This window comes from Kwoniella europaea, chromosome 1 (assembly GCF_036810445.1).
Source record: "Kwoniella europaea PYCC6329 chromosome 1, complete sequence".
NCBI classification, from domain to species: Eukaryota; Fungi; Basidiomycota; class Tremellomycetes; order Tremellales; family Cryptococcaceae; genus Kwoniella; species Kwoniella europaea.
This window is the reverse complement of record NC_089487.1, coordinates 5057494-5082594: the sequence shown is the minus strand read 5'-3', so window position 1 is coordinate 5082594 and position 25101 is coordinate 5057494. Positions and strand designations below refer to the sequence as shown.

The following is a 25101-nucleotide window of genomic DNA, read 5'->3' as shown; positions in this document are numbered from 1 at the left end:
CAAAGATAGAATACAAGGATACAAGAAGATAGATGGTACAGTCCACAGGACTAAGCTAGATAATGTAGTACTCCTCTTTCTTCTTCATCCCTCATGAGGAACTGCAAATGGCCAATAGTGTGTCAGTCCAAGCCATACATCAGCTAGCTGTGTTTCTTTCACTCACCTCTCTTTCTATCAAACTTTCCACCCTCTTCTTAATCTCCTTGACATCAGGTGGGAACCTCTTCACCACATCGCTAATGACATTATCGATCAACATCTGAAGGCTCAACTTCTTTTTACCTTTCATTATCCTGACTATCGTAGCTTCCAGTATAGATACTCGATCGATATGTATTTGTTCATTCGTCTTTCTTGATTCCTCGGCCTTTCAAAGTGGGACCAAATATCAGTCATGAGACACATAAAACCCTACTCCGACATCTCACACAACAAACTCACAGACATATCCTGTTGTATACCGTTAATCTTAAATTTGATTCTATCACTTGTAAAACCTTTATTCCAAGCGAAAATATCCGTCGGATTCACTTCTTTCCCAGGTGGCTTCTTGAGCAACACTCTGGTGTTCTTCCTACCTAATGCGAGGGATTGTAAAGTTCGGACCAACTCTTGGGTTTCTACAATGTTTATACCACCAGATATACTCAGCGAGGAACGTCCTATTGTGTGCTATATGCAATATGCAGTATGCGCTCACCGATACCAGTCCTCTTCTTGATCTCGCTGAAATCCAACGTATCTTCCTCATTGAACAATAAGAGGACGACAGCTTGGAAAAGACTGACTCCAATTTCGTATCTACTACTATTTGCGAACCGCGCAGTCAGAGTGACAGTGGATAATTGGAATCTCCACGATAATTGTCTATTCTTATGTTGGGTGGTGTACCATGAAGTGAATAGATCGATGGACGATTGAAGGTTGGAGGGTAGTTGGAAGTTCCACCCATCTTTCAGCAATGGATATCTGATTATCCCCGAATCACAGAAAATTAGTATTAATGATGCCATTAAAAAGGTTGTATGCGATGAGAAGAGAGAGAACGAGATGTAAAACTCACGCCGGCCAGGCTGATTCGGTCAATACATTCGCGGTGAAATTTCCTGCATCCTTGTACTGTTCGGGTTCTCTAGCTTGAGCAGATTGATATGATTTCACGAGACTAGTCACACAATACACACTCAGCCGAACCACAAGATTAACAGAAGGTGGTGGAGTAAAGCTCACGTTTCTGATAATTGTAAATCCTTCATCATGATATCCCCAGAAGTGAATTCTTCTCCCATTTCTACGATACGACGATTGAACTTAGCTCAACGAATCATTCGTTGGCCATACCACGCGGATCTACTCACCTTTTTGCAGCTTGGCAATCATATTCCTCTCCATATCATCACTCGCTGATCTACCCAATAACAACCTTTTGGCCAACTGAGTCGAATAGAAGGCTTTGAACACATCTTTGTCTTTCGTAAATCCAATCAATGCTATAATTTCATCTAGGTGCGAATTGAATTCTGAATCTGACAAAGACGGTCCTCGACGCATCGCCAGGTCCAGGTGCTTGGCTATAAATAGGTTCACAGGGTCAATATCGCTGTTTCTCAAAATAAAATGGCATGACGCGAACTTGAGTTTTTGAAAGCCATGAGGTTGAGGAATGCGCAATGATAGGCGACTTACCAATCCACTCAGCAGGAGCATTCTGTCTACTTCCCATACCTTTCTTGAATCCAGTCCGAGCAGCTTCCTCCAACTCGAACTGTCTGTTCCTCCTTATTCGCTTAGCTTCCAACAAAGTCTTTCCGTCTTTCTTATCCTTTTCTACATCATCATCTTTATCTTGCATGATAACGTCATCTTGAGAAGGTTCAAACAGACTTGATATGGCTTTATCAGTGAACCTCTTGACTTTCAATGTCCCGTCAATCATCTGAGGATCATTAGCTGGATCAGAGATCAACGCCTTTAATTTCGCTTCTAGGTGATCTTCCAATGATTTCACCAAGATGGGGAAGGAGTTGACATCCGTCGAGAAGGTGTATAATCTCGAGAGCGATCCCTGATCTTGCGAGTCCATTGATTCGTCGAGGGCTTAAGTGAAAGAAGATGTCGGAGTCAGATCAAGAGCAAAACGTGAAAGGTTCATCATGTATACAGGAGGACACGAGATGAAAGATCCAACTCACCTCTTCTTACCACTTGCTCAGCAACGTTCTCACCCGCTTCTTTCCTCACCACCTTCACCACTTGTTCCGCAACATTCTCATCCAAACATGATTCGGCACGTGCCTTCTCCTGTATGACCTTGTCCAATACCCATTCAACGTATTTGCCCGCCGTAAGTTCGTTGTCTGAATGTTGAACCAGGTTGACCTTTTCTTGAGCAGAAGTAGAGTAATATTCATTGGTAAGTTCCACATATGGATTTGAGATACTTTCGACAAATGTCTCTAGTATCTTTGAGATTGATGTTATATGTTTGATTGTCGGCCGAGTATCCTCAATAGAGCTGTAATGATGATGAAAAACAATAAGCTTGGTCCGAGGAAATGTGGGAGTTCAGCATACCTTTCTAGTTCCCTTTCCTTGGTTGACCATGCCAACACATCTGATCTAGTCTTCTCAAGTATGATTTCATTCTCCCATACCACCTTTCTGAACGTGCTGATGGATAGTTCCTTGATTGATGCGATCCCATTAATGGGGTTCGAATAAACTCGATCGAGGTATACGAATATGGCTGATAGGAGGTTCTAAGACCCATTACAATGTTTCAGCATCAATGATCAGTGTATGTTGGATGATCACCACTTACGATTCTTTTCTCCCATTGATTCCACCCTTCGACCAAACGACCCAACCAACCATCCTGTTTCGATAATATACTACCTCTCCATTCCCTTACCAACCCACTTGCGTATCTCTCCAGTTCCTCTTTGACCCTCCCATAAATGGTAGGTCCGAGAGTATGAGGCTGCAAAACCAATTTATGACATGTATGCGATAATGTATGGTATGATTCCTTCGTTGAAGTCCCCGACAAGATCGCAGGGATGGAGGAAAGTAGGGATCGAAGTAGTTCGTTTGGAGGTGGAGGAGATTTTTTGACTGAATTGTCATGAGGCGAAAGAATCAGCTGCGACGTTGTATCTACAGAAAGGATAGATGACATACCTGATATGTTCAATTTGACAGTCTTCACTCCATCTTTGCTCGATCCTGATCCAGACGATCCACCTCTGCCTAGATCCACGGCTGAGATGAAATCGAGATGCGCGTTCTTACTGGGTTGATAAGCTGAGAACGCATCAGTTCGGGACGGTAATATGATAAGCGACGACATGGTTCTCCTTTCGCTCTTGGGTGAGAATGCTGAGCAGGCGTTGCGTTCGAATCCAAGAAGATAGATATACGGTATAGTCGAACGAGGATGTGCTGTGATCCAGGCCAGTGAGTGAGCGGGTTGGATCAGGCCGAAGTGGAGGTAATCGATTGATTGCCTTACACGTCAGGATATACGAGTCAATCGTAATCCCGCGTCTCGAAGTTGTAATTGGCAATTAGTCAAGAATCAAATACACTAATAATCTTATCTTCCACTCTAATTGGCTGTGTTGTGCTGTTTGTAATTCGGTCTTCAACCGATAAGCCGGAATGTCAAATGTCGAAATGTCGAATGTCTAGATGGAATGTTCTTCTTCGTCTTGGCTATTGGCACTTTTCATTTTCATCTTCTCGACCATACATCACAACCATCATCTTTTGCTTCTGCTGAGGAGATCAGCCTAAGCCACCATGGTACCCCCTCCTCAGCCAGCTACCAAAGCTGGTTTGAGTGACAATGCCCCAGGTGTTTCGACAACCGAATCAACCCTTCGTCAACGAAAGGTCCAAGCGTCCGAAACCACCTCGTCCGTCAGCGTAGGAGACGAGAAATCATCTGTAGATGACTTTAAAGAAAAAGACGGAGAAGAGGTCAATTGGGGCAAAACTTCGTCCGGAGAGGTATTCAGAGCACCCAACACTCACTCCTTCTTACATACATTGATTTACACAACTCATAAATCAACCATCACTCGCTTAACGTTATTTTCACTATTATTTCAACCATTCTTATTCTACCTATTGCGAAATCATAGTACGACCAGGTCGATATTCTTCTTGGTCTATTTCGCATTTTGGAGAGGATCTTATGATTTTGGATTCGCCTGGTTACTACGCAAACAATCTGAAAAGAAGTATATCCTAAGATGGTTAAAACAGAAGGGATGGTTAGATCTGAATTCTGATGTAGGTGGAGAGGAAGGAAGACAATGGGCGAAATGGTGGAAAAGTGAATTACAACTCAAGATGGATGATTCATATAGATGGGAAGATGTTCCACAAGAATTTAACGCTTGGTTAATGTTCAGACAATTGGTTGATGTAGTTTTGTTAAAGTGAGTAATGGCCGTAACTCCCCTTTCATACAAATCATATGTCTGGCGTGCCTCTTCCTGTTCTTTCCATCTTCCCTTCACAACCCATGAAGATCACTACTGACATTCGGAATTACCGCAGCGACTTCGTCTCCTATACATGCTTCGCCTGGTCCAACCTCCATTTCCCACCCAATCATTCCGTCCCTCTGCACATCCTCCGATGGGTGTTCGGCTGGTCTTTGATCCTATTCAATCTATGGGTCAAGATGGATGCGCACCGGGTAGTCAAAGATTACGCTTGGTACTGGGGAGATGCATTCTGGATGATGGTCATGCAGAATGATCTAGTTTTTGATGGGGTGTATGAAATCGCACCTCATCCGATGTATTCGGTTGGATATGCTGGTTATTACGGTTTATCCATGGGTAAGTGCCCATGATCACCCTGAGTAGGTGGAAACCGCTAACTTCTATTTTTCTCATTATACCCAGTCGTTGGGTCCTACACCGTCTTGTTCGTGTCGTTGGCAGCTCATGCAGCTCAGTTCGCTTTCCTCCTATGGTTTGAGAATCCTCGTGAGTGCACTCTGTCCCCTTAGATCTTCTATCTGTAAACATCTGTAAATGTCCGACCAAGCTGATATCAACTGATATTTCAGATATCGAGCGAACTTATGGAGGAGGTCAAAAACCCTTAGTCTCTCGAACACCCCTCTCGTGGGAACACGACAACGGAGTCGCCGGAGAATCAGGGTTCGCGGCTATAGCTGAAGAAGGTGGTGAGGGTCCCACACCTTCAGTCACTGAGGGTGGGCTCTACTCCTTTCTATTATACATTGAACTTCACGCTGACATGTGGACATCTAACAGGCGAGACGGAAAACGAATCTGAATTACCCGAATTACCACCTTCCAATGTGGAGATTCACCCTATTATCCGAAAACCTCGTTCAGACAGTTTGATGTCTTCAGGCTCAAATACCGATTCTGGAGATACGAAATCATACCCCGCAACCACAGCCGGAAGAAAGTCAAGTAACAAGAAGTCCAAGAAATTGTCAATGCACGATTTGACTCATAGATACTTTAGGAAACCTATGATCGTGCTATCACAACTCGATATGTTCAGGTAAGTTCTTCTTTTCGCTCTATACTCTATCGGAGTCGTAACTGACATATGATCTTGATGTTACTTCTTGCAGAGCAAACGATTTCGCATTAGTCATGTTAATCACCTACGCCTTATCTACCTTGATCCCACCATTATCACCTCGTCTCGCTTTGTCCGGTCACTTCCTACACGCCTTATCATGGAGATTATTCCATTCCTACGGCTTAGGATTATTGTTACGCGCTCAATCGAAATCTAAATGGTTGGTCAGACATTACCTGAAACACTATCATTATCCCGGTGATAGTCAATTTGCCGATCTTCGAGATGAAGACATAGATATTGATGAGATCGAGACGGAAGCTAAACAAGATGTAGTGAAAAGAGCTACCGAAGAAGCTTTTGGTAATTGGCAAGTTGGTTATAACATCAGTTTGGTGATGACCTACGGTAAGTTTCTTTCCAGCTGCGTAATCGTTCTACTATTGTACAGCGTTAGCTGATCAGCGTTATGTAATATAGTGTCATTCGCTGGATTGGCATGGAAAACTTATCATTTACCTGGTGATTGGACTGTCAGCGGGACTATCTTGAGACACGTTTTGGGATTGGTAAGTCTATGATCCAGCTGAAGCAAAACCTGCGATTGATTGGTAGCCTGACGACCTGACGTATGGTATAATCTTTGACAGCTCTTAATAGCTCTGCACATCTGGTCCGCTGTATCATCGTATGAAGTATTAGGTGACTTTGGTGAGTATTCTATTCTCTACCTGGCAGCCGCTGTCTCTTTCAACCTCCATATCCTTCACTTGATTGCGTCATTTCCGCTGACATCAGTATCTCGTCCCCCCAGGCTGGCTCTACTCCGACTTTTTCCTGCTCGAACACATACCCTCTCAACTCGCTTACACCGGTATCTACCGTTTCCTCAACAACCCCGAGCGAAGTATGGGTGGAGCCGCGTTCTTGGGTATGTGGTTGATCAGTAATTCCAAACTCGTCTTTGCATTGGCTTTGATGAGTCATTTGAGTCATTGGTGGTTCTTGTCATTTGTCGAGCAGTGAGTTGTCAATTTGTGCTTATTAGCTCGGCGTACTCTGATGGACTCAGCTGATCCCATGTCGACCCGCAGGCCACACATGAAGAAGCTCTATGGCGATCGACTTCGAAAAGATGGTGGTTTGACCAAGACCCTCAAGAATGTTGCGGACAAGACTCTCTCCACTAAAGGCGGTAAGAGGGGATCTGAGATCAGAAGAGTGGTCCAGGAAGTCAAGGGTTCCATTGAAAAGGTCGAAGAGAAGGTTACAGAAGCTGTTGAAGAGTTCTTAGACCATGGTGAGCTTGATTTTGAGCCACAGAGCTCCAGCGGGGAAAAGATGTCAGGAATACAATGACTGACTACTGTTGTGTCTATAGCCCGACCAATGTTCTCTGATATGGTCCACGATACCAAGATTTTGCTCCAGCACTCGAGAGAACGAATGATTATTACGTGAGTTCTTTTGCTCTGAATCTCTCTCGGCATTTTCACTCATGTTAGTTTCTGTCAGACGAGTCGCCAATGACATCTCAGCCTATGATCCATCTCGATACTCGTTGACTTTACCCACTTCGTCGTCATCTCCTGTACCGAGGTACCACGTTGGGCAACCCATTCGAGTATCATGGACGGCACCTTCCAACCATTCTCGTAAAGACTGGATCGGTATCTACAGGTTGGGATCGAACAAATCGACTCTAGTCACTCGGATCTCCTCTGTAGGCAAATGGATGCCAATCTACGAGGACGAATGGGATGGTGATACCTACCTCAATCCATTGGTGAACGAAAAATCGGATGCTGGAGAAGTCCTTTTCAAGGGTGAACAATTACCTTGGTTACCTGGTAATTACGAGATAAGATATCATCATGATGGGAAACATAATGTCATGTCTAGAGTAGCTCCTATTGAGATCTATGGTGGGTTTGACACTCCTTCTTGCCCTACCGAAATGCGGTATCCCAGTGTATGAGACTGATCAATGAGATGTCGCATATATTCCCATTTAGTCTCCAAACCTTCTAACCCAGATTCCATCCGATCCATCCGATCAACTCTCCTAAATATCGTCTCACTTTCATTGGACAACGATCCTAAACTTATCCCCAGATCAGCCAAATCCAAGATCAGAACACTCTCTTCAACCTCTACTTCTGGATCCAGTTCTCTTTCTAGCTCGATGGTTAAGATGAAAGTGAAACATCAACCTCAATCTATTGGTTCTGCTCTATCACAATTATCCGAATCGGAAGTTACTCTACGACGAAATGCATCTTCCGATTCTGATTCCCCAGTTGGTCAAGAGGAATCAAGCCCAGATGAAAAAGCCAAAAAGGCTTACACCGAAGAAGAACATGAGGAAGAGGAGGAGGATTCGTCTACACCTTCAGCTAAATCAATACCAATCCTTCAACCTAATTCACACGATAGGAATCTAGATGTGAACGTGGGGACAGATGGCGAGGAAGATGTATTTGGAAGTTCACCATCTTCGATCGATTTACACAATCCTCTTCCTATCTTCTTTGCTCCTAATGGGGATGTAGGAGAAGAAGATAACCCTACCCTAAAAGGGATGGGGACCGACCAAGATGATTTTATCATCATGACTCCTGTTCAAGCTCAACGGATCTCTGATCTAGCTCAATTGGCTTTTGGAGTGGAAGTTTCAAAAGATGTTGTAGTGGCTGAAGCGAATGTGGGAGCGCTTGCTAGGAGAGTGGCGGGTGCGAGAGGTTTGACGGCTGGTTTGGGTCCAGCTCCAACAGGGAGTGAAAAGGATGAATGAGGAGTGTTGAGTCAAGAGCAAACGAGGAGTGATTGGGTTGGGGATGAGTGAATGAGAGGATGAATGAAAGAGATTGATCATTTTGAAAGTCTGCTCGCTCTACTGCTCGATAGTGGGAGATGCGGATTGCGGGACGTGTATCAGTGAGGGATGAAGAAAGATATTGAACTAAATAACTCCTTTTTTTTTCTCTTTTTGGTTGAATAACGATAAGATATTATATTTTACCTAGTAATAATAGTATGCATTTATCGTTATTCAGTCCATCATCTCTTTTTTATATACTATGACAACAACAACTCAAACCGTCCATCGATAGCACAGCACAGCACAACAACCCTGAACCTGACCCTACTAACTCCTCTTCAACCTTTCCATCTCCTCTTTACACCCTTCTAAAATCCCCTCCAACTCTTTCCCTACCACAAACCCCTTTCCAAACGTAATCTCAGATTGTTTCACAGCTTTTGTTAACATCTCAATGGCTTCAAGTAAATTTCTAATTATTGTATTTTTCATTGCTATATTTCGACTAAGATCCACCATCTTGGTCTGTTCTGAATCCTGTAGAGAAAGCAATTTGGCATATTCGCACAAGATCAACGTAGGCGTAGCGTGATTTTGATGGTATACCTCGTAACAAGCTTCATAAGCTTGTTTAATATGTTTCGAGGCAATCTGTAGATCTTTAGGTGACTGAGGTGGTGTATGAGATACGGAAGATAATCTCAATAATGAGAGAAGGGGGTATGAATGGTTTGGTAAATGTTTTTGTAAATTGGGGATCAGGGTTGATAAGGCTTTTTGAGCGGTTTTGTAATCTACCCAACGACCCAAGAACAACAAACCACGAACCATCTTGGTTAGTCTATCTTTGTTCCATGTGATACAATTGAATGAGTGAAAACAAGTTACCCACCCAATTGTCTATGCTCATCACTATCCAACACGTCCACTCCCTTCTGTACTACCGACAATACCTCTTCAGCATTCACTTTGAAATCCTCTTGGCATTTATCGCATTTGACTGAAACAACTCCTTTAGATCCTTTGACTGATATCACAACAAATCACATCAGCTAAGTTCGGATACCATCTACGCTCGTCCAACTCAACTTACCAGGCATCTTGCCCTTGCCATCACCACCCTTACATCCCTCATGTCTCACACACCATCTTGGATCTACCCAATCTACCCCTTGATTCTTACTCTTCTCGCATAGTTTACAATCACATTGAAATCTATATCTCTCCTTCAAGTCACGTTGACGGATATCGTAAGGACATGAAAGGTCAATGTACGATGTGAGGATCTGACATAATAGAATATCCATCATTCAGCACCAGTAAACAAGGTTTCATATCAATTGTATAGAAAAGTCCGGCGAAGACGAGAATCGAGCTTTACTCACCTCTTCATCTGATTGTATATCTTTGATAGCTATCAGTTCCATATACTTCGCGCCGTTCGGAAATACAACTATAGCATTTGGGTCGCAGGAATGGTTAGATAGAGCCATAAGAGGTGAGTTGGATACTCCGATAGGTGTGAGGGAAGGCGAAGAAAGCGTAAATGAATTGACGTGGAACTGAAGGTAAGTAAGTAAGTGAGCACGCCCTATGTTGGTTAGCGAAAACTGTAATGAATAAAACGCAGAAATATCGTAATGTAGTGTAATTTAGTATAGCGATTCTGACTCACGGAAGAACAAAAATTCATGACCTCTTGAACATCCTCAAAACCGAAATCTTCCATATTAACAGGTAACAACTGGTCTTCACCTACATCTACATCGGATCCCTTGAGGGGTATAGAAGCTGATAGGTAATGTTGGAGGTGCTGAGCTTGTTGAGCTAGGCGCATCACCTCCTGTTGAGTGGATTTCGATACATCTAAAATAGGTAGATCACGCCAAGCCAAAGATCAGTCGTTCATTCTGTTAAATTCAAGACCGAGACCGAGATTTTATTGTGACAAGAATTGGAAATATGACAATCTACGTCTCAGGTCGAGTCGACGATTGAAATGAGGATGACATACGAGATTCCAACGAAGCTATTTGTTTCCACTACAAGCACACCTCTTGTCAGCCGCATTGTTCTGAAATCTCCAACACATCCCCACCACTCACCCATATTCCATCCTTCCCACCATTCTTCTCCCTCTCCACCCGCCTCTTCCAGATGATCCTCGCAAGCGCACGAACAGGTTCGGGACTCGCCTGAGTCCAAGACAAATCGTCGTCGTCTTGCTTTTTGGTAGGATACGTCTTATAGTACATTTTTCGGAATCGCTGCAGAGCTATACATTCATGTTTGTGGGTCGGCCAATCGGATAATTGACATTCCTATATTCGTCATCGTCGTATCACAAAGTCAGCTCTACAGCTCAGGATTCACATAGTGTATAAAAAAGCCAATGACAAAACATATGACATGACATGGAGTCAATGATACGAAAAGACCAATTACTCACCCTCGAACAATAATGTAATACTTTACATCCACTACACCTATTCAACTTTATCTTCAACTCCCCTCTCATCTTCTTCTCATATCGTTCCTTCTCATTTTTACAACTCGCTATATTCCTTTCTTTCATCGTCAGATAACATCCATGACAGACTCTTTGGAAATGTTGATTCTGAAGGGCCGAAATGGAAGGTGGGGTTTTGAGGATTATCGTACCTGCCAATATCGAAATCAGTACAACCAATTCTTCTCCGTTAACGATGGATGATTAGACCGTAAATAGCAGGGTAGCATGATCAAGATCCACTTGAAAGAGGTCCAATCCGAATAAATCATGAAAGTGTACTCACCCGCTTTGATCAATCGCTTCGTTATCAATCCCCTCCCTTTACCAGGTAGCGTATGAACTTCTATTCCACTACCTTCCAATTCGCTTTTATACAATTCATGAGATACCTCGTCTTTTCCTCTTTTCCTCACATGTTCATTTGATACCTGGGGCTGCTTTACCTTTCCCTTTCCTTTTCCAGTGACTTGATCTTTGGATCTAAGATTGTCGATACCTGGGGATACATTTTGTTTACGTCCATGTGAATCGTAAGACGATACATTGGTAATTTCCACCTCTGGATCATCCAAAAACTCCAAGCCAGGTTCGTCCTGCCCGAGTGGTATCCCAAGTGCGGTGGATAGCACTTCCCTAGCCTTTGAAGCTAGTTCATCGTCCATGCCATACGTCCCATCTCCAGCGTTTGTGACACCAGGGCCACTCGTACCAGAGGTAGACGAAGTGTTAGGACGTGGTTTTCCTCGACGGGCATCTCGGGACTTCTTGAGGTTCTGGAAGGATGACATGGTCTTTCGTTTGGATAGATACCTTCTGGCGATCTCTCCACGTGACCAAGAATTACTTTCCGACGTGAAGTAGACAAAACAGGATGACTGGTCTATAGCTCTGCTAGTTTATCAATTTTTTGGTGTTGATGGAAATCCACTCGAATAACCAGCGCGGGTACGCGTAGTGGAGGTCGATTCAACAGGAACAGTGAACACGGATGGATGGATGGTACTGGTTGATACCATCGAGCAACTGTGAAGACCAATAACGATACGATGTTATGCTACAATGCATGATTGGATGTTAATTGACTACTAGCTGCTACTACTATACTTTATTTGCTTGTAAATTGTAGATTGTATATGGAAAAATGCTATAAATGCGAGAAACCTCCTAGTGATGCTTTGATTTGTGAGCTTCAGCAGATTGCTTCTTAGCTTCATCCTTCTTTCTCAATTCTTCTTCTTCCTCATCCAAGATCTTCTCATCCTTTACAGCTCCGGCAGAGGGCTTGTTACCGTGTGCCTTGGCAGCGGCAGTAGGATGTCTAAGAGCATCTTCATGTTCCTTCTCAGCTTCTTTCTCCAATTTCTCTACTCGCTGAGCATCCTCGAGGGCATTGGGGTGAGATCGCTCGTCTTTCCTATCGAGTCTTTGATGAGCGTCGGGTTTGGCGTGCTCAAATGGTTCACCAGTTTGGGGGTTACCTATAAATCCAAGAATCGTCAGTACAAGTGTCCATCACATCGTCATTTACTATATGGCTGAGAGATTGACTCACCTGATCCACCGGTAGCTGGGTGTTTGGCACCTGCAGAATCGTGTTTGGTATCGAGACCGGGGTTTTGTTGAGCGATAGATTCAGCGTCGGCCATCTACAAGGTGGAATCACTGAGTCAGCTCTTCCTACGTAGCCGTGAGATGGAGGACTAGCCACTCACTGTGTATGTGTTTGTTTGTGTGTATAGATACGTATGTGATAGTCGTTATGATCGTTTTGAAATGATTCTTGTCTTGTGATAAAAGTAAAAGTAGAAATCAGAAATCAACTTGTTCAAATAATTTCGATTGACATCTACCACACACCACACCCACACTCAGATCCACCATTACTCATACGTCATACCCTCCTTTCTCCCTTTACCTTGCTTGCACCACACAAAGCTACCACGTGAAGCCACGATGCAATTTGATTCCGTCACAATTGCCAAAGTGGCATTCCAGTGATTTATCCCAAGGGTAAAAGGTACGATCTGTACGTCACCACTCGCATGTACATGACGCATGAGTGGGTACGAGGTGGTATGAGGTGGGATGTCGTCACTGATCATCTCATCTGATATCATACTCATCATACCTCTTTGTAAACTCGGTTAGAATGGGCTGGTGCAATTACCGGATGAGTTGACAGCGCAGGTGTTTGATGGATATGACGATGTATTCACAAAACAAGAGGAATGGGAGTGGGAACGTGCGCAGGGTGGGTTGGCTTGTCAACAAAGGTATATATATATCACCTGCTTCTTCAACGGGATTCCTTTCTTTTCCTTTTTTTCTTCTTATCTCACAAACACCTCTTCAACTCATACCTTAACTTACAACCTAACAACAAACAAATCAGTACACTTAACAATGTCCGACACTGGAAGACAATCTCTCACTGACAGTGAGTATTCCATTTTTACTTTGTTTTTACTTCCTTTTCCCATGGCCCCATCAACGAAGAAGAGGTATCGGATTGCCACCTCGAATGCCTGTCACAGTTTTGACACCCATTCTACATCTTCCTTTCACGTCTCTCATCTCAGACAAACTCCTCACTCTCCTTTTGCAATAACCTTGATGATCTTTACTCTACTTACCCAACATATACTGACTACTTGTCACTCATCCAGAGGCCGGTGCTGCCCTCAAGCCCGACTCCGAGAAGTCGTACCTCGAACAAGCTGGTGACACTTTGAAAGGAAAGAGTGACGTGAGTTCCATCTTAGTCGTTCACGACGGAAGTCCGAAAAAGCTGACATGTTCTTCATCCCCGATAGTCCGCCGCTTCCTCCGCTCAACCTCAATCTCAAAAATCCTACTCCCAAGAGATTGGAGATGCCGTCTCAGGTAACCAAAACGAGAACCAAACTTCCATCGCCGACAAGGCTAAGGTCAGTTGAACCTCTGTTCAAACTTGTCGTGCTTGAGCTGATCATGATATCGAACGATGTAGGACGCTCTCGGTATCAACAAGCAATAAATATCTTTTTAGATAATCTGAACGCTTTGAATCGCGGAGACGAAAGTGAAGTAAGAAGTTATTGTAGCTATATTATATATCGAGGAGCATGAATCGTATGAAAATTTGAGGTAGACAGACCACTCGCTTGTCAGACGGCAGTTCATGCACTATGTAGGTACAGGCTCTTTTCCTTATCGGTCCTAGATGGATCGGCAGGTTATATCGTACTCATACATGACCTTCCTCGTAAGGAAAACACTATGGAAGATGCTGGGAACATATGATGACAGCGAGTGCGGAGCCACCCCCAAATTCCCTTGCCCTCGCACAGTACAGGTCGAAATGAGCGGTACAAGCAAGACTACTGCAAGCCATATTTGTAGCTCTCGTTGTGAACACGCGCTATTTATGCATTATCGATCTACTGGATATTATACTTGACATCGGATAATCAGATAATTGGTGGAAAAAAAGGATCATACGTCAAAGTAATTACCAGTAAAATCTATGAGTAGGACATTCGTATCCACCTGGATTATTATCGACTGATAAATTGCAGGAAAACCACATAATTAGCTAGATAATCTAGGATCTTGAGAGCCGAATGGATGTCTGATCGCAGACAACTACTTACGATATTCTTGGTGATAATCTTCTGCAGGATACCATTTACCTGCTTTTACAATCTGAGTAACTATTGGTTTTCCTTCGAGGCTATACGTATCATCATAGCGATTAGCATAGATTCTGGCTCTGGCTCAAAATCACAACCACCATGATATTGTATATAATAATGAATGGGTAGACTACTATTCCAGTAAGAAAAACAAACTCACTACTTCTCTTGTACTTCCTGTGTAACTTTCCTAGCCAACTCCTCCTGTTCAGGCGAATGATAAAAGATCGCACTCCTATATTGACTACCTCTATCTGGACCCTGTCTATCGACGGTCGTAGGATCATGTGTCCTGTAAAAGAACTCTACCAATTCGGCATATGAGACTGATCCAGCTTGGTAAGAGAGCTGCACTGCTTCTGCATGGCCTGTCGTGCCGGAACATACTTGACGATAGGCTAGGAAGGTGACAAAGACAAGGATTTTTCGAATCAGTCAATTCAGTCAATGAATAAAATTCAAATCGCATCGGACAGCCCCCACAAGCCCTATGATATATCATATTGATTGTGATCGTGATAATACTGGTTAAGTCAAATCAGTCTACTCACATGGGTTCTCAGCTTGACCACCTGTGTATCCTGAGATAGCTTTAAATTGAGGTAAATGTCCATAATGTTTCGAGAAGAGATGTTCGGTTCCCCACTGCACAATATAAGGTCATCAGTTGTTATTCACTACTAATTCAGTTATAGAGAGAAAAAAAAAAACAATGGAAGGGGACTTACAAAACATCCTGAAGCGAACGTAGCATGTTCGACTAAAATCGACACCACCCCATCGTAATCAGCAATCAGCAATCAGTCATCCAAGCAATGTCATACGGTCAAACTTGTCCAACAATTTTACTCACCTCCTTCACCTAACTTCAACCCTTCTCTACCTTTGATCGCAGTCGGTACAGTGGGGTTGGGTGGAGTCTTGGGTGCCATCTTAGCTGCAGAGTTGGTCGAGAATGAAGCCAGGAAATTTCGAAGGGGTAACATATACTTTGAATCGAGGTCGATAGTGTATGCCAATAGGATGGCTGAGATGAGGATTATTACTGTAGTGGGTCTTATCTTGAACAAATCTACAAGAATATCAGATCAAGAGAGAACTTATATATAAATGTAGAGATAAAGACAGATGAGGAGTGGCGCAATCGCGAAATGAGATGAGATGGAATGACGATCGGATCCAAACCCAAAAACCAAAAAGTGGAGGGTGAATCCCACAGCTTACATAGCTTACGAGAGCATACTCGTAGTGAGGGTAATGAGGGTAATGACCATACAGGACATGTCATATAACATCAATCATGCTCTATATCTATAAATGCTATGCAATATGGTTGTATATATACAATATATGCTATTGATCCCACGACATGTATCAACATCTATCTAAAGTATCCTGATTCCTTTCTGCTGCTGCTGCTGATGAATATACCCATCCATATCCTCCTCACGCTCATAACCCGTTGCACTCCTAGCCAGACAATTCGGTCTAATCCCCACACCCAAGTGTTCGGTATCCTTCTTAAGGGTAGTGACAGGTGCTGAACCCCTCCTTAAGAGATTCACCGAACCGATATTATTTATATTGGGTACGACCATACCATTATTATCGTTGGACAAAGGAGGTGTTTTCGGTGGGATCTTCATCTTGTTCTCGCCCGAAGATCTAATCATAGGTTGTGATTCCGCCTTGACTTTCACTTTGGCTTCTGTCTCGGAACGTTTCAATATTGATCTTGTACTAGATCGATGATATTTATCTTCTAATTTGGGTGTAGGTAATGACGATTTCCTTGAATACCCCGATCCCGAAGCAGAAGCCGAAGGTAATTTGAATGAGTTCGTTTTCACTATTGGTGGTCTATTCGAGAAAAACGCCGAATCATCCGATCTCCAACCTTTCTTGGAACTTGTTAAAGTTTGACTTTGAGTAGGTTCGACCGAACCTGAACCTCTTCTTCTACATAGATCAGCTGCTGATGGGGAGCGCGCAGCGGGCGGAGCAGAGAAGTATGACGCCGAAGATGATCGTGTGGGAGGTGGGGGTGATCGATGTCTCGTGCATCTGTTCGAAGACGGTTTCGTATTTGTATTTATACAGATGGAAGTTTTCCTCCCTCTTGGACTAACCATATTTCCTTGTTGAGGAACATCGTTATCATCTGTCGAGGTCATTGGATGAGCAGGTACCATATTGGCAAAGTCGGTATTCCTTCTTTTAGGTGTGGTGACGAGATATTCTTTATTCCATTCAACTGTATTCCAATTTCCAAATACTCTATCTTCACGTTGATTCACTGCCTCATCATCTTCATCAGTTGTAAATCCATCTTCCTCATCTTCCACATATCCTTGATCCTCTTCATCGCTCTCCCCATGTCCTGGGATAGGTAAAGGAGATTCCACCATAACATCATCACCATCATCATCTTCTTCATCTTCCTCTTCCTCTTCCTCATCTTCTTGTATCTCACGTTCTACCTGGCCCCTGACTTTGCTCCAGTTGGGTTTGATACAGGGACTTCTCGACATTTTACCATTAGTATATGACGAAGAGGGTGATACGGAAGTAGATCGACTCGGTCCAGCTTTGGCATTACCACTAGATCTAGGTGTAGGTGAAGATACAGCAAAAGTCAAGCATGATGGTCTCTTCTTTAATGCTGGTGCCGGTGCCGCTGTGGTCGTGGCATCCTGTCCGTCGATAGTCGTGGGTCGAGTTCGATCTAACGGTAATTGTCGTATACCTAATCCAAACCCATCTTCACTAGCAGAAGTAGAATGTGACATCATCGTATCTCTCCTTAGAATAGGTTTTGAACCAGATCCTCCTGCTGCAGAGCCATTCCGGGAAGGTGGTCGACTAGGATATGGTGAAGTACTGGTTGAATTGGAGTATTTTCGACTATGATTATTGGTGTTACCCGCTACGATTGATGTAGATTGGAACAAACAACTGATCAACGAGGGAGATTGGATATTGGAATTGGAAGCGTAGTCAGATGAGAATGCCTCAGAGTCAGTCGAAGCTGTGGTGGAAGAGGGGATTTTTACCTTTTCGAAAGAGAGAGTTTCGAATACTGGTGAAGATTGGGTGGAAGTGAATGTAGATGATGGATAACCACCGCGAGATTTCGTGGGTAAGTCCGAGGCCGGAGGAGGGGAAGTGGATATAGGTGAAGTGACGAACAGAGCTTGATCCTGATTCTGATGCTGGGTTTGAGTGTGAGGAGGGAAGATCAGAGGTGAGCGGGTGAAAAGAGGTTGAACAGCTTCTGGGGACGACATCTTGTTATGAAAGTAGGATTATACTCCAAGCGTAATTACTGTTATTCCCCGTCTATCGAGAGGAGTTATATACGGATGAGAATAAAGGGGGTCTTTCTGGTTTTCGGATAGTTTGAATATGAGGGGTTCGTGTCGGATTAGGTACTATAGGACCTCCTTTGATATCGATCTTCTATATATTCTGATAATCAACCTTTACCTTTGAAAAGAGGGTGTATAGCTGTCCGATAGAGGGAATGAGAGGGTAGATGGGCAAATGGTTGAGCTGATAGTCGGGATCCGACAAATCAGATCCTATGATCTTCTTGTGAGTGATATTGGAATGATCATCTTGACAATAGTAATTGCTTGATTGATGGGATGATCTATCGCAAATTTTGTTGCTGTTGTGGTTGTCGTTGTTGTAATTGTTGTTGTTGTTACTGAAGATGAAGGAGGCTGAGTAGTGTTACTGTGAAGTGAAAGGATAAGGGTCGAATGTGAAGAAAGATGAAACGAGGAACGCAGTAAGAGTGACTTTATTAGCTTGTAACCATAAAATCTAACGACCTTCGTCTCTTCTGTTTTTCTTGTATCTTTTTGCTTTGTTCTGGATTGTTGTATCGAGTGGATGTGATTGCTTGATCCTCCACTGGTCGAAGGTGGTGACTTTGTACAGACAGACCACTCAGAGTTGTAGTCGTGTGAGGAGGAAGCACAACTCATTCCAAGTGGACCATAGTCTACTTCTACTGTATTCATATTCAATTTGTCACTCGACACTCTACGCAAGATACCCTCAAATTTCCATATTCCTGAGAAAATTTGGGGGTTGTTCCTGAAAATGTATACAATTGATCCCTTTCCCCTCTGCCCCTTTTTCCCCTATTAAGGCTTACAGGTAAGTTACAGTAATACTGTACTAGCATCCCCACGCTGCCGTAGTCTGTGACTGTGGCCTTGTCTCTCGGCTGCATCAGGGTCTTTCGTGCATAAGCTCAACGTACTGGACTGCACCTAGTGTACCACATTCATCTCGTGGGCCGGAAGCTGTTTCCCTTCGCACGTCCAATGTTCCATTTTCCCTGAACACGTGTTAGCTGCCATAATGTACGTCATCAATTACGCCTGAGACATTTTTGGCAATTGATATTCCGGCGGAAGTCACCTCCACGACAATTCCCAATTTTGGGTGTAAGTCAAGGCAAGGTTGTTGTAACTCAATCATTCGTGATCCCATGGACTGTATATGAGAAGTAACGTCATCTTGAAGCGAATGGAGCGGAAGAAGGGATGAGGGAACAAGTCAATGCGCCAAAATTCCTATGCTTCCAAGGCATGTTGTTCTGAAAGATCTAAAAGCCCACTGCATGCATGATTATATTGGAGACGAACGGTTACTCCTCGAACTATGCTAACAGGTGAGAGACACCAGTGAGCTTTCGTCCCTGCTATCTCAGTTCATCTTGGTAGAGAGTACATCTCATCGTTGAAGAACATTTATCACATATATGCATACATACAATATACCATGAATGCTGAAAATACAAATACGATACAACCCTTTATCCGCTTGGTATATCAAACCAACCTACCAAACCAATCTATCAATCTATTTTTCTTCTGATTGATTATAAATGCCTTTGAACCTCTTCGAATCTTCTTTTAATTTCTTTAACCCTTTCTTCCCGTTTTATCTTTTCTTCTTTCCTCCTTTCTACTTCAGGATCGATCGGTCGAAGTTCAAGAGGTTTCGTAGTGCCAGAATTTCCAGGTAACCTACTTAATATACCTCGACCGGTCTTCTGATGATTGGACGTTACAGGTCTACCTTTTGAAACTACAGTTATTGGTCTAACTGGAGGAGGAGGAGCTGGTGCCGGTGGTGGTGGTGAGTTGGTCGATATACCATTATTACTGTTGGAATTGGCATTCGAATCATTCAATATTGTCATATCCAATTCTTGATCGAGATATGATAAATCAACTTCAACGGTTGGTAATTGGATTTGCGTTTGAGTGTCCTTCCAAGGATCCTCCGTTCCCCTCTCCTTCTCCCGCTGGATACTGGTTGGATCAGGTATGTAAGCTAGAGCAGTAGCGAAATCGAATGATGCGTCTGAGTCGATTCTCGATCTATACCCATTCCCAGTGTTATGAGCTTGTATCGAATCGGTTTGACCGACCGATGATGACATTGGATCGAAAGCAGTGGAGTAAGGTGTACGATTAGAATTAGGTGAGAGGGTGGTTTCGGGGTTAATCTGGTAGTAAGGGTCAGCTCAGAGAGAGTAAACAAGGGGAGTAAGAAGACGGGAGCGAAGAGTGGACTCACAGATTGTGTGGTAGTAGGGAGTATATTTGGATTCTTCTTCAACTGCCTTTCCCTCCATGCTGCCTTCAATCCTCTTCTCAGACTCGGGTCGATTATGATAGCGAGCTAAGAACAATCATACAATATCAGTAAAGATGAACATCAACATACGGGTTGGGCAATTACTCACCCCAGCGATACAGATTCCTCTTCCACCATACATAACATAATAAATCACATAGAGCCAAACCGTCTTATGACTTGCTACCCCTCCTTGAGCGGCAATCACCAAGTCACCAACTAAACATCTATCAGCATTTCCCCATCCATCTCTTGAGTATTCTATTGAGATGAACTCACCCATCATAACAGCATTTATGAAAAGAAGTGTAATAGGATACCAAGCGATCTTTACCGCAATACTTAGGAATTTATCCGACAACGAATGAAAATAACTTTGAGGTGATTGTTTAGTCGTTTTCCATCCTTTTCCTCTTACGAAATTCTTCGTCTTATCCATCAACCTACTACCACCTCCCTTTGTTCTCTTCTGAGTAAAATTATTCCCTTCTTTGGTAGCGGTGTTGCCTTCCTCGAACAGGGTCGTATCTGTATCTGGAGAATCAACCATGGAGACAGGATTTGTCAAGATAGTACCTGTACCAGTATCGGACCGAGTAGAGTTGGAGTATGATAATGGATCTAATGAGATCATTCCGTTCTCGGATAAATCGCCAATTGTTTGTTTCCCACCTTGACCTCCGAATAGAGCTCGGCTAGTAGCCCGACCTTGTCTAAATAGAACGACCAATACCTATCCCGTCGTAGAACAAAGATTAGTCGGCTCGTATAGGATACATCGATGCGAAGAGGCTAGACTTACGATGGCGACACAGACAGTAGATACGAAACAAGTTATGATGGGTGTGATGTACTATTGACGTGAATTAGCAGTATCAGCTTAGCTTCTGTCTAATGACAAACAACAAGGAGGATGTTTAATACTCACGATTCCCTCAATAAGGTAATCCACACGTCTCTTTCTACCTTCTATAATTGAGATGTAGAACATCATCGTCAGACTAGAAGAGGAAAATAAATGAGATGAGTTGACTCACTGCCATTGATCCAACTGATCAACAAATCAAGCCAAGTCAGTGTGTGTACAACATGAGGTCAGAAATGGTCATTCTACTCACCAAGTTCCTAAAGCATAATCCCATCCGAAATGCTGTGTCGCAGCTGAAGGGAGTGGAACGATGTATCCTATAGCTATTGATATACCAATATACCATCTTTCTAGTCCTGTACATGTGAACGTAAATACCATTATCAGTCGATCTTCCTTCTTGTCTGGAATTTGGTGTGCACATACGTAATTTGAGAGGGTTAATACCCATGTTGATAGTGAGGAAGAGGTTGACAGCTATGAACATAACCAGTAGGTCGACGCTATACCATCCAGAATCAAAAGCAATACAGATAAGTGAGCGTTCCATCGTTATATTGAGATGAGGAGAAAAGGAAGAAAGGGTGGATGACTTACACGTGCATCGAACTGACCAAGAAATATACACCGGCCGTACAATGACCAGGACCCCAAGAACCTCCAGGTCGATATATCGTATCCTACAGCAATCCCCAGATCCTCAAAGTTATCAGGCCAGGTGCCATACACTGTGTACTTGAAGGGTGGTGGGGACTCGACTCACGTTGATGTAAAGAAGTAAGAAGTTGAATGAATACCAGAATTCGAAAAACATAGCTACGACCAATAACCTGAATGATACCCTATCCAGTATATGTCTGCAATTGGGATAAGAGTATATCCATATTGTCCCGCCGAGGAAACCCAACGTCATGATCAAGCTCAATGCTGAAAAGACATTGGCTGCTATTCCAGAATTCTACAATCAACGTCAGTTGACAATCCATTTAATTCATTAAGACAGATAGACAACCAACTCACTCTGACCACAGCGTCAGTCAAACCATAATGCGATGATATATATGCATTGATGACCGTATCATTGGTCGGTATCGTTGACATCTTGGCGTGGTAGTTGAGCGGTTATCAAAGAATAACCGCACTCAACACACGCCTTGGTCGAAGTACATATACCCTCCCATAAAATCTTGAATATCCAACTTGCTCTTCCTTCTTCCCTCCCAGCGTTTATAATATATCTTTTCCAAAGTATTTCCTATATGTCTTTATATCTTCGTTGAAGGCGAGGGGGAGGTGATCGACAAGGGCCGGTAGTGATATTGTGCGGGCGATGATGGAAAAAAAATTGATACTAACGAGGTCGAGTATAGTAATACAATATCAGTTTGATAGTTGATGTGAATTTTGAGTATAGTAAAACCCAAGAAGCAGAAGCAATTTTGTGAACTCAGCGATCGAAGGTCTAGAATATGTTATGATAAAAGAAGAGCCGTCTTGACAAGTAGATCTACAAATCGATCAAGTCAGACATAACATGATATGCCATGGCATGACATGATTCGAATCTTTCGATTGTTTAGTTCTAACTAGTATGCCCCCACTATGCACGTTCATACTGGTACTCCAGCTACAAAGTTAACCTTGACAAGGATTTTACCCTGCAATCTGCACCACGTCACATCCCTTAAAAAGAAGGGTGTCTCGTTTCGGGTTTTCCCCATCCATAGGTTATGTCGATCACCAAGACAGTTCGCAAAGTTCTTAAAGCGGAAGAAATTCCCCATCCGAGATGATGTTCAGGAACATGAACCGAAACTCTATCAGATGCAGGTAAAAAGAGACCGCCTATGCGCAGTACTGTCATGCCTTCATCAGATGTTCAACCTTAGCCGCCTGGATGAGATCTACAGTACCTTGGTCAATCTCTATTGCATGCAGCCTGGCTTGGCCGCCTGGACGATTCTATATGTTCGACTGAATACGGTATTCTGTCCTACATCAGTACATTTCATATAAATCCTATGTACATTCCCATTATCATAGACATTACAGTATATTCCCATCGTCCGTTGAAGATCAAAGGAGATTACAACCTGGTCTGAGCTTTTTGGAAAATCCTTTCAATCTCATCTTCCTCGGCATTGGTAGCAGCTGCGATTGCGGTAGGTGATGATGGACCAACAATGTTATTTTCGTTATGACTGCCTAACGTGATATTCCCTGATCCTGTTGAACCTCGCCCTGTTTTCTTATTTTGTGGCTTTTCATTCATCTTATCCATCGGAAATTGACCATCGTGAATTTGACTTTGAAATTGATTTGTTGATCCGCCTGCAGCCAACCATGCACTTTCACTCCTTACATAACGTATAGCATTACCACCATGCTCTCCTGTATCAGCATCAGTTGGTATTATCGACACATCTTCACGTCCAGGTTCACTCTTCGTAAATGAATTAGACTCCAATGCGTCGGGATATAACACCGCCAATAATCTTGATGTTCTTCCGCTGTTGTCGTCCAAGTGTTGACCTTGACTATTGGAATTGGGAAGGTTGACGTTGCTCACTTCTTCTACTCTATCCACAATGGATTCAGCTCTAATCGTGGATTTACTCTGTTGTTCTTGTTCTTGTTTTTGTTCTAGTCCATTTCCTTTGGAAACTGAGTAATCCTCCGAACTCGCACCGGATTCCAGCAAATGACCCTTATAAGGTAATGGTGATATATCCGAGATTTCAATCATCGGGATACTTCTCTCAAATCCTCCCCCAGTATTGGGTGTTTTTACGCGAAGCTGTAGGCCAAGATCTTGAGTCTAATTTGAATAATCATCCCAGAATAATGGTAGCTCATGGTGTAGAACTTACTTCACTTTCAGTATAGTATTTCTGACTCTCACTCCTTGCTTGAAATGCCGCTTTATAACCCTATATCACCCAATATCAGTGTCTCCATCATATCGCAATAGCCTCCACGCGATCAAAGCTATGATGAGTTTGTGTATGCTCACTCTGGCCAAACAGGGATCAACGAATATCCCAAGACAAGCGAACACAATTCCCCGTCCAGCAAACATGAAATTGTAAATTAAGAAAATGATAAAATCTCCTTTTGAGTTGACACCACCTGATAACGTTAAGAATAAATCTCCACCTAATACCAACCAAGTCAGTCAAAATCATGCATCCTGATTGAATTGAATATTTGGAAGGAAAAGTAGAGATTGAGGTTCGACTTTCGACTCACTTGTCATAATTCCATTGACGATAATCAAGGAAATCGGAGAAAGTGATATTTTCAATGCGATCTTAAACAATTTGCCCTGTAATCTATTCGTAGTTGATCTGGGTCTGGTAGCATGTTGAAAATTGAATCTTAGGCAATTCGGTAGACTATCCCGGAAAGACGAATCTGTTTGTCCGCCGCCTCCTCCACCACTCGAAGCTGGACTTTGTCCGTACCCTTGACCGTTCTCCGGATCTTTATGAAATGCTTTATTCAGAGAATTGCCACCCATCATCAATCGCGTGGTTTTACGGCCATGTCGTATCAATCGTACCAATGTCTATTTTCAATATTTTATCATCATCGTGGTGTTGTCTCAATAAAAAGTAATGTTCACAATAAGCAAGAGGAAGAGCCAATCCGTCGAAGACGATCCGTGTTTCAGACCAGATCGTACTATTTTGGATCTGATAGCGGAACACAAGATGATGTTAGCAAAAGCTATATAACTTATCGACCGTACATGTCCTCATCAGGAAGTCATATAGTATAATACCTGGAAGAGCGAGGTGCTCTGGACCAATTCCTCAATCCAAACCTCCTAAACCAGCCCAATGGAGCTTCAGTAGACGTCGGACCGACCTGCAATTCATGTTATGCCATTTGCCCTTGTGTAGCATTGTTCATCCCGGCTGACATCTCCAACATGGAATCCATAACCGTTTATCCATCTATTCAACTCATCATATTGCAA

The 25101-nt window shown here is 43.1% G+C and overlaps 9 protein-coding genes across 9 annotated transcripts; 2 read left to right on the top strand and 7 right to left on the bottom strand.

Annotated features, from left to right (window-relative positions):
- Positions 1-50: 50 nt before the first annotated feature.
- Positions 51-3352, bottom strand: V865_001927 (uncharacterized protein; the record flags this gene model as incomplete). The annotated part of the gene is made up of 12 exons (XM_066225741.1): positions 51-101; positions 167-370; positions 445-623; positions 704-972; positions 1067-1168; positions 1234-1294; positions 1362-1574; positions 1690-2100; positions 2196-2518; positions 2578-2762; positions 2825-3117; positions 3184-3352. 12 exons carry the CDS (start codon positions 3350-3352, stop codon positions 51-53), a joined length of 2460 nt encoding a protein of 819 aa, XP_066081838.1.
- Positions 3353-3804: 452 nt separating this feature from the next.
- V865_001926 (uncharacterized protein) lies at positions 3805-8377 on the top strand (the record flags this gene model as incomplete). The annotated part of the gene is made up of 14 exons (XM_066225740.1): positions 3805-4448; positions 4570-4856; positions 4923-5006; positions 5090-5239; positions 5301-5559; positions 5633-5841; positions 5905-5991; positions 6064-6152; positions 6234-6294; positions 6398-6605; positions 6678-6883; positions 6965-7040; positions 7099-7508; positions 7599-8377. 14 exons carry the CDS (start codon positions 3805-3807, stop codon positions 8375-8377), a joined length of 3549 nt encoding a protein of 1182 aa, XP_066081837.1.
- Positions 8378-8731: 354 nt separating this feature from the next.
- Positions 8732-11704, bottom strand: V865_001925 (uncharacterized protein; the record flags this gene model as incomplete). Its single annotated transcript, XM_066225739.1, has 9 exons — positions 8732-9198; positions 9297-9431; positions 9498-9690; positions 9790-9966; positions 10080-10270; positions 10419-10446; positions 10510-10725; positions 10854-11065; positions 11200-11704. The coding sequence occupies 9 exons, from the start codon at positions 11702-11704 to the stop codon at positions 8732-8734; spliced, it is 2124 nt and encodes a 707-aa protein (XP_066081836.1).
- Positions 11705-12080: 376 nt separating this feature from the next.
- On the bottom strand, positions 12081-12562 carry V865_001924 (uncharacterized protein; the record flags this gene model as incomplete). The annotated part of the gene is made up of 2 exons (XM_066225738.1): positions 12081-12394; positions 12469-12562. The coding sequence occupies 2 exons, from the start codon at positions 12560-12562 to the stop codon at positions 12081-12083; spliced, it is 408 nt and encodes a 135-aa protein (XP_066081835.1).
- A 757-nt stretch (positions 12563-13319) lies between these two features.
- Positions 13320-13932, top strand: V865_001923 (uncharacterized protein; the record flags this gene model as incomplete). The annotated part of the gene is made up of 4 exons (XM_066225737.1): positions 13320-13353; positions 13583-13662; positions 13730-13843; positions 13906-13932. 4 exons carry the CDS (start codon positions 13320-13322, stop codon positions 13930-13932), a joined length of 255 nt encoding a protein of 84 aa, XP_066081834.1.
- A 474-nt stretch (positions 13933-14406) lies between these two features.
- V865_001922 (peptide-methionine (S)-S-oxide reductase) lies at positions 14407-15576 on the bottom strand (the record flags this gene model as incomplete). The annotated part of the gene is made up of 6 exons (XM_066225736.1): positions 14407-14459; positions 14549-14628; positions 14751-14988; positions 15142-15235; positions 15319-15350; positions 15444-15576. 6 exons carry the CDS (start codon positions 15574-15576, stop codon positions 14407-14409), a joined length of 630 nt encoding a protein of 209 aa, XP_066081833.1.
- Positions 15577-15975: 399 nt separating this feature from the next.
- On the bottom strand, positions 15976-17877 carry V865_001921 (uncharacterized protein; the record flags this gene model as incomplete). Its single annotated transcript, XM_066225735.1, has 1 exon — positions 15976-17877. The coding sequence occupies one exon, from the start codon at positions 17875-17877 to the stop codon at positions 15976-15978; it is 1902 nt and encodes a 633-aa protein (XP_066081832.1).
- Positions 17878-19487: 1610 nt separating this feature from the next.
- On the bottom strand, positions 19488-22220 carry V865_001920 (uncharacterized protein; the record flags this gene model as incomplete). The annotated part of the gene is made up of 12 exons (XM_066225734.1): positions 19488-20120; positions 20192-20296; positions 20361-20470; positions 20531-20984; positions 21054-21104; positions 21180-21220; positions 21289-21302; positions 21370-21475; positions 21546-21622; positions 21717-21799; positions 21883-22077; positions 22140-22220. The coding sequence occupies 12 exons, from the start codon at positions 22218-22220 to the stop codon at positions 19488-19490; spliced, it is 1950 nt and encodes a 649-aa protein (XP_066081831.1).
- A 985-nt stretch (positions 22221-23205) lies between these two features.
- Positions 23206-24639, bottom strand: V865_001919 (uncharacterized protein; the record flags this gene model as incomplete). The annotated part of the gene is made up of 4 exons (XM_066225733.1): positions 23206-23916; positions 23990-24049; positions 24133-24275; positions 24369-24639. The coding sequence occupies 4 exons, from the start codon at positions 24637-24639 to the stop codon at positions 23206-23208; spliced, it is 1185 nt and encodes a 394-aa protein (XP_066081830.1).
- Between the last annotated feature and the right edge of the window lie 462 nt (positions 24640-25101).